Here is a 17913-nt window from a genome sequence, read left to right as displayed (position 1 = left end):
GGCTTCGGGGGTGGTGGGGTAGCACTCAGTTCCCTGGGACTCCCACTGAGAAAATACCATCCCTACCCCACCCCTGGCGCCGATTTCCAGGCGAGTGGCCGGGGAGATGCCAAGGAGGCAAAGAGCCCCGTAAATTAGGGATGGGGGGCGGGGGGCAGAATGCTGGGGATTCTCTGAGGTGGGAGGGAAGGAATATTACAAGAGGGGGAGCGGGCTGTTTAGAGGAATAGGAGCAGCTGCCAAGAAGAGAGGAAGAGGAATGGAAACATCACACAAAGGCAGTTTGGAAAAAGAAATGTTTTATTCCTCTCTGCACAGAGCGGTATATGAAGGTGGCTATCATGCTGACTCCGCACATCTCTTACACAAAAATGCCCCCTCCAGGTCCAGGATGCCCAGTTACCCGCCCAGTTACCCGCCCACTTGGAGAACGGGCACTTAGTGGGTGCGGGCAGGATGCTAAGTCTCAGGAAGGTTTCTTGAGACATTTTTGTGGTAAGTTTTGGGTCAAGGGGAGAGATGACCCAACAGTGGGTGTCCCATCCTCCGTCTTTCTGGGGAAATCCAAATCCCAAAGGTCTTCTGAAGAAAGGCACCTCTCTCGGCGACCTAGGGAAGGGAGGCGCCCAGACCTACTGCCCGGATGTAAGGCTGAGGCAGAGGGAGGACAGGGTTAAGCAGCAGAGATCGCAGACCCAAGGCAGAGGAGTGAGGTGCGTGTGGGAGAGAGAAGGGGACTGCGAGAGCCCAGAGCCCGAGTCATAGATTCCACCCTGTCCCCAGTTCTGAGCAGAAACTCTTCTTCCCAAGACTGGAATGGAGTTTTAGATCACGGACTGGCTTTGCTCCAGGGCACACACAGGGCAAGCCAGGCAGAGCTCGCACGGGTAGTGAAGGTGGAAAGTTAAGGTATCAGACGGAGAGACGGACACTCCCACACCGAACACTCACAGACCACAGCAGTTTTGAAGCTATCAGCCAGGATCAGGGTAAAAAATGCAGCTGTGTCTGACATACAGAATTTTATAAGCCCTGTCCCATAAAATTTAATCACTGCTCCTTCCACTCTGTCCCCTGACTATGAGCTGTTCCCAATCTTTTTTCCAAGGCTGGGGGCCTGGGCAGTAAGAAGGAATGGGAGAAAATACCGAGTCCAGCAAGCGGGGCTGTGGCTGAGACTTCATCTGCCTCTCCCCACCCGCACTCCTTCTATAGAAAAGAATTCTCTCTCTCTCCCCTTGCTGGACATATGGACTGTTGGGATGAAGGCCGGGTAAAGGCAAAGGGAGGAAAACACTCAGCACATTCTTTCTCCTGCTTTGATCTGAAGTGTAGCTGCAGCAAAGGGCACAGAAGCGGAGGAGAAAATATGGGGGATAGGAGAGCATGGGAGCATAATCCAGTCGAGCAAGGAAGAGGGTGCTCCCCCTGCCCTGTGTCCAAATCTGCTGAGCGCTTTACTCCCAGGACTGCAAAAAGGAGTGAGAAGGAACAGGAAGCGTATACGGGTTTGCGAGGGGGCAACCACAGACAGGATGGAGATTTAAGGATCCCTGTTATCCCCGAGATGACCCTGAGAGTATCAGTTGGGGGGCTGGATGAGAAGTCACAGCAGACATGTGCATTTTTTGAGGGGGTGAGGAGCCAGGAACAGTGGGGTCTTCACCGAAGGAGTGACCACTTGATCTGTTCTTTGGCTGACTGCAGCACCTGCAGGGACAAGGGTGGCATTGAGGGGCTTGCTGGGGGGTGGGGGTGGGGGGACGGGGCTCTCCTTCCCCTCACTTGCCTTCCCTGTCCTTAGAAGACTGGCAAATAGAAAATCCCCAAGGGTAGAGGGATGGGAAGAAGCTCTCTAAGGCCCTAGAGGACTATCAGTTTGGGAAATTCCAAAAAAAATTCAAGTCCACTGGGGGGATGAAGAGAGAAGAGGTATACCTGGGAGGAAAGAAAAAAAACTGGGGGTTACCGGACATATGCTGAAGCGGGGTGGTAGGGGGAGAGTTTTACCACATCCAGATGGACCTCTTGGTAAGAATTCCAAGTGGGTAGAAAACAGAATCCCTCCCTGGCCCCCCTCCGCATCAGGTAGACAATCTCTCTGCAAAGTAGCAAGATCGATCTGCAAAACCTGCATGTTCTAGAATGTGCACTTCCAGCTTAGCCCTCATTTGAATAATAAGAGAAAGACAGAGAGTGTGTGTGTGCATGCACACAGATCGTCTGCTTAAGGCAAGCCTCTGCTGGGGAATAAATCACTGAATGAGGCATCAGGCAGGGAGGGTTTGAAGGGTACAGAGCAAGGCTGACAGCCTACTGCTCACAGGAAACGGATAGGAGTTGGAGTGGGGTAGGGAGCGGCGGGCTATATGAGCCCCAGTTTTCTGGACTAGGAGGGAGCCCAAGAAGATATGTCTTCAGTCTCCAGTCTCCTGAATTCAGGCTTGGTGGGTTGGGGTGGAATACTACGCTAGCCTCTTTAGTGACCCAGTCCATCTGGAGAGGACAAAGGAAGAAAGTCATACCTGAGACACGGTCTGCTCCGTAAGGGGGACATCTTCTCCCTACGGCACAGAGAGACAAGCATTCAGCGTGGAAGAAAGCTGGAGTAAGACCTGACTGAGGTGGGACAATGGAGAAGGAAGAGGTGGTCCTTTAATGTCATTTTATTTATTTATGTATTTTTTGCGGTACGCAGGCCTCTCACTGTTGTGGCCTCTCCCATTGCAGAGCACAGGCTCCGGACGCACAGGCTCAGCGGCCATGGCTCACGGGCCCAGCCGCTCCGCAGCATGTGGGACCTTCCCGGACCAGGGCACAAACACGTGTCCCCTGTATCGGCAGGCGGACTCTCAACCACTGCGCCGCCAGGGAAGCCCAGAGGTGGTCCTTTCAACGGAAGCGAAGGGCACATGCCCTAACCTTCTCAGTCCCTCCTAGGGACTAGTTAGTACAGCCACAGTTTTACTTGGCCAGAGGGACTGTTGAGCAAAAAAGGGTCATTTCATCCATCTTCTGTTTTAAGGCAGGAGGACTTCTTAAAAGATTTCTTCCATTCCAGGTAATCAGCAGGTTGTCTGATCCTCAACTTGGGGATGGGAGACCAGATTCCCTAGTCAGAGAAGACCTTCCCCGAATATCAATATCGCTAGGGAGAGGATAAGGGGGAGCCCAGGGTAGTTTAATGGATCCCGCAAGGCCTGATGGGTAACGACAGCATGTTAATTTGAAGAAATAAACTGCTGCAACAGCAGCCTGAGAAGCGGAAGGAGGGAGTTGGTGAAGGCGGGGTGGGGTGGGGGGGGACCTTCTCTCTTGCCACATAGAGACGTATGTTAGAGGAGAAGATTAAACTATGCAAATGGAGCCCACGGCAGTTAAGGGAGAAGATTTCCCATTACCCGGCACTGTCAGCCTTCATTCTGTGGAGGTCAGAGCCGAGACGTTCTGTGAATGGAGAGACTGGCTTTGCTCAGGCATCTCTGCACCCCTACAATTTGCTGGCAGGCTCTCTCTGCACCCAGCTGACTTGGAGCTTTCTCTGGTTAACTCAGAGGCCTCTCTCTGCTATCACTAGCACCAAAGAGGACAGAGGTTCTGGCAAATAAGTACTTCCTGACGGAGAGGTACTGTTCTCAGTCCTAAAAGACTTTAAAAGACAAGGAAGACATTCCTCTGCCTCAGATAATTGGGGTTCATCCCCACAGGAAGAAGAAGCCAACCTCAAATTCCTTTATCGTTTCAGAAGCATCAATATTAAAGTTCCCTTTATTTCATCTTTGATTTAATAAGTATGTATTAAATGTCCACTCTGTGCAGACTGTATGAGATGCTAGGTACCAGGTGAGGGGCAGAAATATATTCCTCCTGCTTCCCTTCTTTGAGACAATGAGAATTTGAAAGGGAAGGAGACAGTATTCCACAAGTATGTATTCTACAAGCCCCAACCCTTAGATCATTTAGCAGGTCTGGCCCTGGAGGGTGAGTAGATGGGGGATGTAGGGGGGAGACAGTCCTGCTTACCCTTAACGCCACCCGGTGTACCACTTGCTGGGGATCGCTCTCCAGGATCACCCTGAAAAGACAAAGAAGAGACCATTGTTCACTCTGTCCTGAAGAACCAACTTAGTGTGGGGAAACTGGTCACTCGGCCCACTTGCCTTCGGACAGGGGCAGTGGCCCCACCCCTCATCCCAGATCCAGGGAGGTCCAGGGAGGTCAGAGCACTCACCCTCCGTCTACGATTTCATCCACAGCCAAGAAGAGCCCCTCCATGTTCTCCAGCAGAGCTCGCTTTTCTACATTTTTCCTGAGTCCCCGAGAGAAGAGAAAACCCAGCCTGAGTGTGAAAGAGATCCTAGGACATTGTCTGAGCTGGGGAGCCTAAAGTAGACCAATATGTGTCTCCACGAACCACACAAAGAAGTAAATAAGCACTTTCTGACTAACCCATTCTAACTCCCTTTCTACTCTTTTTTTTTTTTTTTTTTTTTTGGCGGTACGCAGGCCTCTCACTGTTGTGGCCTCTCCCGTTGCGGAGCACAGGCTCCGGACGCGCAGGCTCAGCGGCCACGGCTCACGGGCCCAGCCGCTCCGCGGCATGTGGGATCTTCCCGGACCGGGGCACGAACCCGTGTCCCCTGCATCGGCAGGCGGACTCTCAACCACTGCGCCACCAGGGAAGACCCCCCCCTTCCTACTCTTATTCGCTGAGTAACGATCAGGGATGCCAGGAAAGAGATTCAAAATATACATACAGTCAACTTCTGACTATTCAAGGGCTGATTTCCAGAGCTATTGTTTCTTTCCTACCTGCCAGGATGCTGCTCACAACATTGCTCATGAATACTGACATCAGTGGGTGGAAAAGAGGGAACACACAGAGCTAAAACTCAATCTGGAGGTGGCGGGAGGTGAGGAGGGGCTGAGTGCAAACTCTGTTTGCACTCAAGCTCTGATAAACCTTCCAAGCTTCTCTCTGCTCCTACCACCAGCTCCCCCAGCTCTGCTCAGGCCTTGAAAAGAAGCCCAGCTAGGGGGCTGGGAACTGCCAGGGCCCGGCATCCACCAGCCTCAGATCTGGTGGTTGGTGCATATGGCCAGTCACATCCGTCAGTTTGACTCTTTCACTAGATCACCGAAATGAAGTCTATTCCATCACCTGGCTAAGAAATAAATCATCCCCTTCCTGAGGAAATCTGAGCCATTCACCCTGCTGATTCTGTGGGGCTGGGAGTGCCTGCTGTTCTGCTCTGTCCGGATGGCTGTCCGTACTGGGTTCACTTGGGAGCCCTGGATGTTTTCAGGAAAAGTATCTCGTCTCTCTTCTATTGCCCACCTGCATGGGGAACAGAGGGCTGGAGGGGAGGTGGACGGGGAGGAGACGGTAAAAGGCACATTCTTCCTGCTCTCTAGAAGGAAAAACTAAGGGCCGGACGTGAAAAACTGTGAGTGCTGCCTCTGTTCCCAGGGTGCTGGTGTTGCATCTGGGACATTTCCCAATGCTTGCCCTTTCTCTACCTCGAACGTAAAGAATGAAGCCCGGGAAGGCACCTTGAGCGTGCTTGGAACTCTGACAGAGCCACTGGGGGATGCGAGAGTAGACACAGAGGCAAAGATTCTGCTCCCTCCCAGTCCCTTTTCTCAGGAGAACTATTCCACAGGAGTAACACACTCTCCCATCCAGTCCTCCCCATCAGTGCAAATTACTCTGAAATAATAAGCCCGACTTCTCAAGGTAAATCAACTCCCCAGAGCCTCTGCTCATCCCCCACAAATCCCTGGACCTGAAGAACAGTGACTGTCTCTCGCAAACAGATGTCAAGAATGGCCTGCTCACCTCAGCATCTGGCTCAGTGAGTCGAAGAGGCAATTCAGAACAGCCATGAGCATCAGCTGTTTGGAGACAGAAGAAGCAGGAGGATAAGGTTTAAGGCCCTGAAAGCTGCTACCTGAAAACAAAGCCCTCTAACTCATTAAGCATCAAAAGACACAGGCCTTCACAAAGGACCAACAGCATAAGGTGGAAGTGACAGTAAAACAGGAAGACGACCCGTGGCTTCCCACAGAAATAAATTCTGCTTCATGACCCCATAATTTTAGGTCTCTCTTTGACCAGACTGTTCAAACAGAACTTTCCTGTCGCAGTCTTCTTCATGTCTTTACCAACTGTATATGTGTTACCCTATGTCTTTGGTAGAAAAATCATTAACCAAGCAATAGCTGAGGTCAGACTGCTGTCGAAAGAGAATGGACTTTGGAGTCAGGCAGATCTCGGCTTAAATCCCAGCCGAGCCATTTCTAGATGTGTGACCCTGGGAAAGTTGTCGGTTTGAACCACATGAAACTGCCACTTTTGTAGTCCAACAGTGGTCAGATGTAAGTAATTTCATATGGTTCCTCAAGGTTTAGTTTCCTCACCTATAAAACAAGGGCACTAATGCCCCAAACTCACAGAAGTGCTGTAATGTATTCTACGAAGCACTGACAGCAATAAGAACTCAGGAGAAGTTGGTTCTCGCCAACTTTGACTTTTGCCTCCAATTATGCAGGGGCTTATTTTTACCTATCTACTCTCCTAGAAGTTGTGACCTGAGGTAAATAGCTTTTCCTGAGTTTAGGAAGCAGGTTAGGACTACACCCACAGTCTTCAGAGAGCCACTCAGAACGTATGGCTTTGACGTGACCCACAATGTTGCCTAACTGACCCAAACTCAGTCAGGTGTGGACCCTTCACAGCAGGAGCAAGCATCCCCTGAACCCTGACCACACCTCAGAAATCCATCTCAAAAACACTATCCGGGGAAGGCCATTGACATTATACGTTAGTATGGATCAAAACATAGATAGTATGGATCAAAACACAGACGGTGTGTCCTACATGGACACAGGAATCTGGGAAAGCTTCCACTCTAGGTTGATTCAGGTGATCAGCCGTGTCTGTGAGGCTGACAGGGATCTCCGACAACTGCGTTAGCCAGTCGACGCCAGAGGGACACAGGGACGCGGCAGTCCTAGGGCCCAGAACCAGTCAGGAGGTCCTGCCGGAGGTTCAGGAAGGGAGAGCAGAGACAGCAAAGAGGGGTGGGGATTCTCACCTCATTTTCATAGGAGCTGCCGATCACATAGAAATAGAGATCAATGCTGCTTTTGTATACCACTGTCAGGCCTTCCAAGAGGGCAATCTCACCTGTGGGGGGGACAAAGGTGGAAACGGTGGGTGGCCTGAGACAAAGAAGTAGGAAAGAGGGAGTTACCATGAACTCCTGGTACCCAGCTGTGTGGGGCTGAGGTGAGGCAGGTCTTAATGACCCCCAAAGACTGAAGCGGACCTGCTTTTTCTTTTTGGGTGGTAGCAGAGGGCGGCAAGTGTACACTTGGGGGAGTCTAAGTATCTTCTCCTCTAACTGCTCCTGCCCCCCAGCCACCAGTAGCCTTATTTCCCTCCTCGTGTACGAGACAGGATACTAGTCAATCCTTCGGAGGTGGAAATGCAGAGCGGTCACCTTTACAGACTTCCATTTCCCTGCCCTAATGGACGCGGTACAACAAGCAGAGCTGCAGTTAAATTTGTCAAGTGAGGCTCATAAATCCGGGGACTAGACAGGTAGCTAACAGCCAACCTTCTAGCACGGTATTCCCGCGTGGGGTACGCTCACCTCCCCATTACATTTCTGAAGAGTTTATTACATGAGGGGAGGAGGAAGAAAGAGAAGGAAGAGGCAGAGTCATTTCGCCCTTTCTCCGCCGCCCGCCGCCGCCCCATTCCCGCTGTGGCTCTCCCACTGCAGGGAGTAGTGAAAGGAAGACGACCTACTGTCAGTCCGGTGGGTCTTGTTGAAAATGTTCTTCTCAAAGGCCTTTTGCTCCTTGACACTGGGGTAGGTGTCGTCATAGTACTGGTCAGAGGGAAAGGAGATGGGTTGGGTCATTAGAGCTGGGAGCCCAGAATGACTAGCGACTGTTTTGCCCTGGATCTTGGATTTCTCTCCTTCAAGGCGTGGGGTGAGGGAGAAATACTGACACGAAGAAGGGAGAACTACAGAGGCAGGGAATGGGCCGTGAGTAATCGGATACAAAACAAGGTTTTTAAGGACCCTGCTACAAGCCACCCCGCCTCACGGTTCTCAGACTGTAAGGGCAAGAGGCCTAGAAGCCCTGTGATGAGGCTCTGCCCCATCTACATTCTAGGGCAGCAACCCTGAGGCCATTCCCAGGCGCCACCCCAGGTCAGGGAACACTGCTAGAGAACACAAAAGGCACCAGGCCCTCACTGTGCAGAGCTGAGGAATGGGGAAGGCCTGCAAAAGCCTCCTCTAAAGAAGGGCAAGCCCTGCCTGTGCTCTCTGATCTCCTGTATCTTAGCTTCCTTTCCAGTAAACTGAAAGAAGTGGGAGGCAAGCTAACACACTGTGGAGCCCACTCGCAAGCTCTCCCTGGCAAGGGGGTGGAGATGCAGGCTGCTAAATTGCTCTGCTCTTTAGGGGCTAATCCGCTGCAGTCAGCTGAAGACCTATAACAGGCCTGGCATTTAGTAACTGGATAACTGTTTCAAAAGGTGTCCTGCATAGTTACATCCAATTACAGGGAGGAACAGCTGGTGAATTCTGAACTAATCTCTACCTGCTGACTGATTTATGCTATGCTCGCCCGGAGTTAATCCACCAGGGACAGAAAAAATTTCTCCAGGAGGGGGAGAATATGGAGGGAGAGGAGATGGGTGTCCTTTCTCCTCTCTTTCAATAGATCCAAAGTTAGGAACATCCCACTGGGGAACTCAGCAGGTAACAAGCTTGGTGGTGACTGGAGACCTAGGACTGGAACCCTGGAGCTGCAAGAGAATTCCCTGGAAAAACCCAGGCAGGATGATGAGGTAGAAGAGAAAGGGACAGGAGTGATGGGCATGGGCAGGCTGCTTCTCACATCTAGACACTGCTTTGTTCAGAAACCAAGGTTCCAAAGTTTTTTCCTGTTCTGATGTTGATGACAAAGTCTAAGGATGGCAAGTAGGGAAGCAGGGCAACTAAGAGACAGGAGCAGTTTAGGTTTTATCTGGAGTAGTCAGAGGTAGATGGAAGAATTCTCAAAATTACGTGTGCGTGAATATGAGTTAATTGGGCCAGTCCCAAGATCCAAAGCTCAGAAAAAGTCTGTCTTTGCTCCTAAACTAATCTGAAAGGGAATCTCACCTTGGCAAAAAGTCGATCTCCGTCATTGTCCAGAATCAGGATGGCTTTGACAGTATACAGGGAGGGTTCCTGAAGAGATATGAACATACCTTCAGTCCTGAAGGCTCTTGCCACCATTAGCAAACCAGATACCTTCCCCTGGCCCCACTGGGGCTGCAAGGGGATAGAGGTGCCTCTGTAGGTCCCCTATCCCAACCTGGTTAGAGTTAGACATTTCCCGCTGAGAATGACCAAGTGGTAAATGAACTGAATTGAGGGAGGGGACATTTCAACAAAGGACCCAAGGTAGCACCAGAGAAACAATTTCTATGAGCCAGACTCACAGAGGGCTTAATATTTATTTCCAAATATTATGCTACAGTTATTTTCCAAATTACTCTCCCTCCCTGGTCTCCCAGGCACAGGTGGGTTTGAAATGTGGAATGTAACCAGATTAATTAATAGGCACTGCACGAGACTTTTTGAAAATAGCGTTGACTGCCCTAGTGTACTTGGAAGTTCCTGCAGTCCCGATGCAGTAGCAATGCAGAGGTATAAAGAAAGCCTTCCCTAAACCACCCACACACGGAGCAGATGGAAACAAGCACGCGTGCACGCACACACTCACACACAGACACACCAGTTCTGAATGCAGCCCAGCGAGACATCCATCTTCCAAGACTTCCCCTAGGAGCTCAACTCCTCTACTATACCCTGACGACCACCACGTAACTTGCCAAGACAAAAAGCAATCTGAATTTGTGGTAGTTAAGAAGCAGTAAGAAGAGGCTCCATCTAAGAAACACTCTGGAGCCTGGAGATAAGGAGCAGGGGTGGAGTGTTCTTTCACAACCAAAAAGCAACCTTTGAGGAAACTGGCTCCATAAAGAAATCAGGGGCTTCCCTGGCGGTCCAGTGGTTAAGACTCCGTGCCTCCACTGCAGGGGGCACGGGTTTGATCCTTGGTCGGGGAAATAAGACTCTGCATGCTGTGTGGCATAGCCACAAAAAAAAAAGAAAAAGAAAAGAAAAAGAAATCAGAGTCTCAGCCTTAACAGTTACACTAAAACTCAAAGCATATCACTTTGCAAAAGCTCCTTCACTCCGGCAACTTCCAGGGAACCAGCTAACAGGAAAGGAAGAAGAGGGAGGGAAGGGAGCCCGTGGGATGTGTACAGAAGGTGTCTGCAGGCTCACATCCCTTGACTTTCTCATCAGCGTTACTTACCGTGGATATCCTTCTCCCGTGCTTTGAGACAAGAGTGTTGTTTTGCTACCTCCGTTTCCTGGCCCTACTTAGGAAACCCACAGCCTTCACAGGGCCAAACATATTCTCCGAGCGTATGTTTAACGAAGACCCAAAGGTGATCAGGAAAGATTCACTGCCAAGGATCTGCAGCCTCTACAAAGGTAAACTATCCCATAAGGCTCCAGGAGGTTTATGGTTCCATGCAAAGAACCAACCTTAGCTCAAGGAGTTAAGAATGAGAGTAAAGGGAACCCAGTCTTTTGAGAACAGGGTGATAAAGCAGGTAAGCTTTCCCCACTTGGATTCTTGAGGACAGAAATTTTTGTTTCTTTCACTGATTTATTACAAGCGTCCAGAACAATGCCTGACATATACTAAACTCTCAATATTTATTGAATGATTATGAGAATAAATGAAGTTTGAGAGTAAAGTAGAAATTTATTGATGCAGTAAGCATGTAGGGGATTCTCTTATAATTAGACATCCACGTACAGGCAGGTTTTTTGGTGTGGCCATTTTGGGTGATATTACTACCAAGTCGTCATCCTCTGACAGGCATTCCTCAAAGATGCCCATGCTACACGCATTCCTCTATGGAACACTCTCTCAAGCTAAGGGACTCTGTCTAGCAGAAGGACGTCCTCTAGAGTCTCATCTGAAAAGTCACAAATAAAGCAGCTTTCCTAACTCCTAATTCCCCACAGAAAGATCTTCCCATAAAGCAGGCTCAGTTCTATAGCAACTTGGATCCTCGATTCACCAACAGGGAGACAGTCATGGGAATGAATTTTCTTAATAGAGGAAAAGCAGTCCATAAGGAAGGAAATTTAGAAGAAATCATTTTTCCCACAACGTTTTCCCTGGAAATCTTTGGCTCTGTTTTGCTATCCGCATTCACAGCAACCTTAGAGAGCTTCCCAATGGTTGAAGCCGGGCATTGATCTGGCGCAGTAACTCGTGCCTGCAGCCACAAAGTCTGGCATCTCTAGAAAGGATGGGATCCCAAAGCAAAGAAAAACCCTTATTGCAGGACTTCCCTGGTGGTGCAGTGGTTAAGAATCCACCTGCCAATGCAGGGGACATGGGTTTGAGCCCTGGTCCAGGAAGATCCCACATGCCATGGAGCAACTAAGCCTGTGCGCCACAACTACTGAGCCTGTGCTCCAGAGCCCGCGAGCCACAACTACTGAGCCCATGTGCCACAACTGCTGAAGCCCGTGCGCCCAGAGCCCATGCTCTGCAACAAGAGAAGCCACCGCAATGAGAAGCACGCGTACTGCAACGAAGAGTAGCCCCTGCTCACTGCAACTAGAGAAAGCCCGCGCGCAGCAATGAAGACCCAACACAGCCAAAAAATTTAAAAAAAAAAACCTCATGGCCACCAGCCAACTAGGACAGTCAGACAGTCCTCTGTGGCCAACAGGGTGAGAGAGTGCCTAAAACAGCCAGCAAAGAGAGAGACAGATTCCTAGGTCCTGCTCCTGGCTCTTTTCACTGGCTTCCTAGAAGACGCAATCAAGGAAACCCCCAAAATAGAAACCTGGATCTTCCCGGGAAGGACAAAATACAGGCAAAGGCAGGCAAGGAGAAGACCAGAAGGGACCGTAAGTATGAAAAGGGCAAGATGGCACTAGAGAAAAGGCTGGTCATTTCAAACTTCCAAAGAAATGACCACACTAAATAAAGCTGAGAACTTAGGCAAGAGCTTAAATGCTGCTTTAATTCTCCACTCTGCTACAGCCAGAACTGGCAGCTTCTCCTTTACTTCTCCTGCCACCTCCTGACTGCAGCTGGTTCCACTTCAGCCTGGGGCCTTTACCTCTCAGGAGTGGGGAGGGCCTGGAGTTCCTCTCATATCATAACCAGCCAGTTTAAAGGGCCCAGAAGCCATTACTGATAATGTAATTTCATTTTAAGTTTTTCACAAAGGGCAAGTTTATAAATAACTCCCAGCTCTTGAGAAATGGGCTTCCTGGACAATGGACTAGGCTTAACCTTGTAACACATTAAACGCTGGTTATTGAGAAAGACACTACAAGCTCAGGACCATGTTCAAAGGATTTAAAAGGTCTATTCTTCCCTCCCATTCCCAAATGGGTAGCTGCTAGAAAGCTTTCGAGACAAAGTTCTGTGATGCACTGACTTTCAGAGAGCCACAGCCTGAGTGTATAACAGAACTTCACCTCAAATGCTAATGGTGCCTGGAAATGATGTGCAGGCAGACTGGTGTTTGGGACGGTGGGTGGCTCGGATAGATTTTCATGTCCATTTTTATTATCAAGAAAACTAGACTGGACTCCTCAGGAGAGCTGAAACAACACCGAATGAGCAACGAGCCTGCTGCAAACAAGTCTTTTATCTCAATCACGGGCTTCTGAAGCCTGGTGAAAAACATCAACATCTCCCAGCATCCCCTACCCCAGCACACAGAGGACTAGAAGGGAAGAGTCATTCCTCGTGCTGCCCCCTGTGGGCCTTCGGATGACCTGCAGCTTCCTCAGGATTATAGTCATTAGCAAAAACATTAAAAAGGCAGCTCTGGAGAAAAGCTCTCTATTTGTGTGTCTTGTAAGTCAATCTAGGAGAGATGGGCCCTGAAGAAGCACTGAATTAAGTCTATCCACAATGTATATAGTAAGAGGACACTCTGGGGTAAGATCATGATACGCCACCAGAAGAGGACTAGGGTAGTGTTTGGAGCAGGTAGACAGGATATTTGAGGCCTATGATTAATTATTTTATTTGATCCTTTGTGGGGGATGGAGGAGGAGGAGGGAGGGAGCCAAGAAGTCTTTGTGGAGTTAGAGGATGCTATCCACAAAGCTGAAAGGACACAAGTAAGAATCTGGTTGAGATTCCCAGAAAGTTCATTCCCCACTTGTAAAGAAATCTTTATGGCCATGCCAAAAAGTAGTACCCTGGCTTGGCAATGGGTCTCCATCAACTAGAAACAAGATGCTCTTCCCTCAACCCGATTTATAAAGTAAAACCAAGACAAAACCAAAACCAAGAGAAATTTCTAGATACCACTCCCAGCCCCACATGGCTAAGCAGGTATTTTGCTCCCTGATTCTGTGCCAATTTCTTTAAAATGAAAAGCTCCTCTGCGATTGAGGGCTCCAATTTGCCAGCCACAAGCCTGGGGACTTCAGATGAAAAGAAAAGAAGAATTAGGCAAAGGTTTTGCCAGAGAAGGACAGTTTTCACATACTACCCAGGGGTTTGCTTAGATTCAGGCAGCACAGCTCAGGAAAGAACAGGAGCCACAGGTACCACAGAACATTACCAATCTGACCTGAGACCAAATATTGGTTAAGAGGAAACTGAACACAAGTCTTAGGAAGGAAGAACTGTTGGCAGGAAGAGCCACCTAGAAAGAATCTTCCTATCTGACACAGATACAAACCATGAAAGCACGGTCACCAGAAGTCTGCCACTACAGGAAAAAATGTCTCTAAATTCCTAAAATCCTTTATTATAGTCTGCATCAGCCATTAACTCAAGTTCCACCTTTCTCTGGGACTCAGCTTTCTCATCAGTGAAATGAGAGGCCTGAGCTAGATAAGTTAAGTTAATAACTATTCTGAGTTACAGCAGACCCCCTTTGATAAGCTGACGAAATCTATGGACCTTGTTACCAGAAAAAATACACATTCACAAATTTTTATGATTTCAAGGAGTTCATAGACCTAGGTTTAGAATTAAATGAGATTCTCTCTGAAGACAAAAACACAGTGCAGGGAGGGGAGGAAAAAAGGGGGAAATGAGTGATACTTTTGTAAATCACCCCCTCTCCTCTGCCAGGCACCAAATAATGACTTCAAGAAGTATGTGTGTGGCCTTCATAAATTAATAAATGATTGAGAAAACTAACACAGCCAGCAGGGGGAGCTAAGGTCAGCACCACACCCCTCCAGCTTTCACTATTAAATTTCGCGGCCGTGGGACAGGCAGGACAAAGATAACCAGGCCCCAAGCTCTTCAGGAATGCAAAGTCTCAGGTCCTTTCTTAAAATTCCAAAAGCTTGTCTGCTAGAGAATCTTTTGCCCAGGGGGTCTCACAGTCCCTAATTCTTCAACTATTCTGGAAATGAGAGAATTACAGAAATGAGGGGACAAAGCGAGGAGCACTGCTGGGAAGAGATGAACTGAACAAGCAGAAATCACAGTACTCCACACCTGAGGCCTGAGAGCAACATTAGAACTTCCTGCCTGCCCAGTTCGATAATCCAAGAGCTCTCATTTAAATATCATGCAGCAAAGGGAAAAATCAAATGGGGCTAGATCTATTTCTGATGAGTCCTTGCTCGTGATCTGTATCATAATTTACTCCCCACCCCACCCTCCATCTGCTTCTGAAAACAAAAAGGTAGTCTCTGAAAGACTGAATTGACAGCCTCTGTGTTCATCTTTCAGTCTACTTGCTCCCCCAAATCAACCCCCGAGACAGAACTGCTCTCCTCTCCCCTAGTTTCAGCCTCCCTCTAAAAACTACACAAATAGTAGAAAAGGAGTTGGAGAAAATTGGTAGACAGAGCTGTCCAGGCCAACTGGCTGTGGATGGGGATATCTGCCTTAATAGTAGGAATACTAAAAAGCCAAAACAGGAGATGCAGGCTTCATCTGCAGCATGTAAGACTTAGGTTACACAACAGGAAAGACTTCCTGAAGAGGTGAGGGTAGTCAAACACCGGAAGAGGTGACACAGGCCAGGGAATCTAAGGACAGGAGAACTCCTCTAATAATCTGATTTGAGGAAAAGCCTATTCTGTGCAGAATCAGCTGAGGGAGAATGTGAGAGGGCCCTTGCCAGTACGGATCTCTTATAATGTGCATGGACCCAACCTCCTCATCCAGCTTCATCAGATGCCCAGGGGCACTCTGCCTTCCATCTTCCTAATTACTCTAGCAGAAGTGGGTAGGTAGGTACTAATTCTTTACCCATTCCATCCTTTATTTGCTTCTCTAGCTCCCCTTTCCATAACCAGTTTTCTTATCAGTATCCTGACCCTAACCAAGTCACAGTGATGGACTAAAGTAAAAAACAGTAGGGCTTCCCTGGTGGCGCAGTGGTTGAGAGTCCACCTGCCGATGCAGGGGACACGGGTTCGTGCCCCGGTCCGGGAGGATCCCACATGCTGTGGAGTGGCTGGGCCCGTGAGCCATGGCCGCTGAGCCTGCACGTCCAGAGCCTGTGCTCCGCAACGGGAGAGGCCACAGCAGTGAGAGGCCCGCGTAACGCAAAAAAAAAAAAAAAAAAAACAGTAGCAAGTATCTAGCTGAAAAAGACCCTAAATCTGCCACTAGGCTCCCTCAAATATCTGGATAATTGCATTCATCCTCTGCCTCCCAGGGGAGACCTGGCTTCTCAAGGGTCTGGCTTTCTTCACATGGAGGCCCCCTCCTCCTCTTTTGACTGTGTGACAGCTCCCCCAGACCTCTGATATAATTTATACCTTGCCGGGGACCAACTCTTTCCCACCACTGTGAAGGAGAGGGAAAAAATATATATAAATACGTCGGAAATCTATAACGAGGTCTTCTTGGAGGGCAGGACATGGGGAGAGTTAGAAGCAGCGTCAATTGCTCTTTAGGGGTTTTAGTTCAAGCAGAGGTCTGCTTCCAGCAATCAACCATTAAAACAAGCCGGCCAGAGTAACAGCACAGTTTATTCTGATCATTTAATTTGAAGTGTCAATAAATTAAACTTCAATCAATTAAACTAGGTGTGCAATAACCCAGATGGACACCCCGACACCAACATAATCACAATAAAAATTTTTATGGTTGCCAGGGACCTCACCGGGGGCAGTGCTGGCACTGCTCGCGCCCTAGCTGAGAAATATATCTCCACAGTGCAGGAACGAGGAGATTGCTTCTCCTAACGAAATGGACGGGCCAGGCACCGGCAAGGACGCAGCTGGGAGAGGGGCACAGGGGACTGCCAGGAACTAGATGGGAGTGCTTTGGGGGCTTAATGTAATTGATATCTTTGCCCAGAGCAGGGGGAGGGGGCATTTAGGCCAAGTACCTCTACTGTTAGTGCCAAAAGAATTTAACAAAAGCCCCATTAAGATGATTCAGGAAGCAAAGGCCACAGAGCAATATGAACCTTTAAGAGTCACTGATGTATTCTGCAGTTTCTTCCTCCATACATACACATACTCTTGTGCACTCTGGATGCCCTGATTTTTCAATGAGGCTTAGAATTCAGGATCTGGTCATTGTTTTAGGATAGAAATTTATTAAGGGGAGAGTAAGAATAAAATTAAGAAGTCTAGTCCGAAAAGCACTGGAAAAGCACTCAGAAAGTGAATCCAGAGAGGATTAGGAAAAATGAAACCTATGAGGAAAGATGTAAGGATCTAGACTGCTAGAGTAATTCAGTTTTGAGGAAAAAAAGGGCAAAGAGGGGAAGGAGGAAGGGCATAAGTCATTATCTTTAAGATTCCATAGGTTATTAATGGAGAATGTGACCTGCAGGGATCCCTCTCTATTCACAACTAAGGGAGTACGAAGACAGCAGGAAAGCTGAGTCCAAAGATGCGGGCTGGGGGCATTATTATCAAGCACTGGGAATGGAAGGAGATGAAAAGAGACCTGAGAAAGATCAGACAAATCTGCTTGAAAGGTAGGGCTGGATTACCTAATTCAAGAAAGAAACGCCACCCACTGTAAAGTACCTAAATGAAGGGAACCTATTGGCATTTAGAAATTCCCATAATCAGATCAAATTTCAAATGATGGCTCTTCTTGCCCCCCTCTAGCTTACTCTTCCCTTCTTCTAAACATCCTGTGGCTATGTGTCTTGTAGAGGTGAGAAGACAAGAATATGCTTTGATCAGGTTTCCCCAGAGGGCCAGCCAAACCAGGAAACAGAAATGTGAGAGGAGGAAGCCTAAAGGAACTTTAGAAGGTATCTGCCCTCTCTAAGGAGTGTTTTGTTAAATACTATCCAGGCACAGTAAACTCTTTAGCTCAGCGGAGAGCTAAGGTAAAATCCAGGGAATTCGTTATACTTTTCATAACAAAGATGGTGACCTAAGAATTAGGGGATGCCGCTGAGCACACAGAGCGGATGAGATAAAAAGGAACAGTAAGGAAGGGTGATTGTGAACCAGATGGAGCTAAATTTCGTGGGCCAGTAGGTGAGGGTAGTGAGAAGAGAAATAAAAATTTAGGAAATACCACCTGATTCTCAATCACGGTTCCTCATCTGAACCACTGAATACTGAAAATTATTTAAATACTATTTTGTCACTTCTCCCAAGGATAGTACAAAACTAGTGTCACTGTGTAAACAGAGAAGCTGATCCATTACATACAATGATGCCTTAGGGCATTAGGGCTTAATTCTCCCCAGGAACTCCAGTTGAGAAGGGCTGGAATGGTGAGAAAGGTACATAAATTCTTAATTGGGGGCCCAAAATATATTGAAAATAGTAAACAGCACACACACACACACACACACACACACACACACACACACACACACAC

The 17913-nt window shown here is 48.5% G+C and overlaps 1 protein-coding gene across 2 annotated transcripts in view; it reads right to left on the bottom strand.

Moving 5' to 3' along the window:
* Positions 1 to 797: 797 nt before the first annotated feature.
* COPZ1 (coatomer protein complex subunit zeta 1) overlaps positions 798 to 17913 on the bottom strand; it is a 19609-nt gene continuing 2493 nt past the window's right edge. The window contains exons 2-9 of one of the 2 annotated variants that reach the window (XM_029206225.1): positions 9189 to 9257; positions 7817 to 7898; positions 7098 to 7189; positions 5840 to 5895; positions 4232 to 4309; positions 4024 to 4075; positions 2526 to 2564; positions 798 to 1710 (exon numbers count right to left, since the gene is read on the bottom strand). In XM_029206225.1, the coding sequence (XP_029062058.1) occupies positions 1663 to 1710; positions 2526 to 2564; positions 4024 to 4075; positions 4232 to 4309; positions 5840 to 5895; positions 7098 to 7189; positions 7817 to 7898; positions 9189 to 9257 (516 nt within the window). In that variant the 3' untranslated portion in view covers positions 798 to 1662. The other variant, XM_029206224.1, reaches the window with a different exon arrangement.

This window comes from Monodon monoceros, unplaced genomic scaffold, assembly GCF_005190385.1.
Source record: "Monodon monoceros isolate NGI ecotype Baffin Bay Population unplaced genomic scaffold, NGI_Narwhal_1 Super_Scaffold_6, whole genome shotgun sequence".
NCBI classification, from domain to species: Eukaryota; Metazoa; Chordata; class Mammalia; order Artiodactyla; family Monodontidae; genus Monodon; species Monodon monoceros.
The sequence above is the reverse complement of the archived record's forward strand: the minus strand, read 5'-3'. Positions and strand labels throughout refer to the sequence as shown.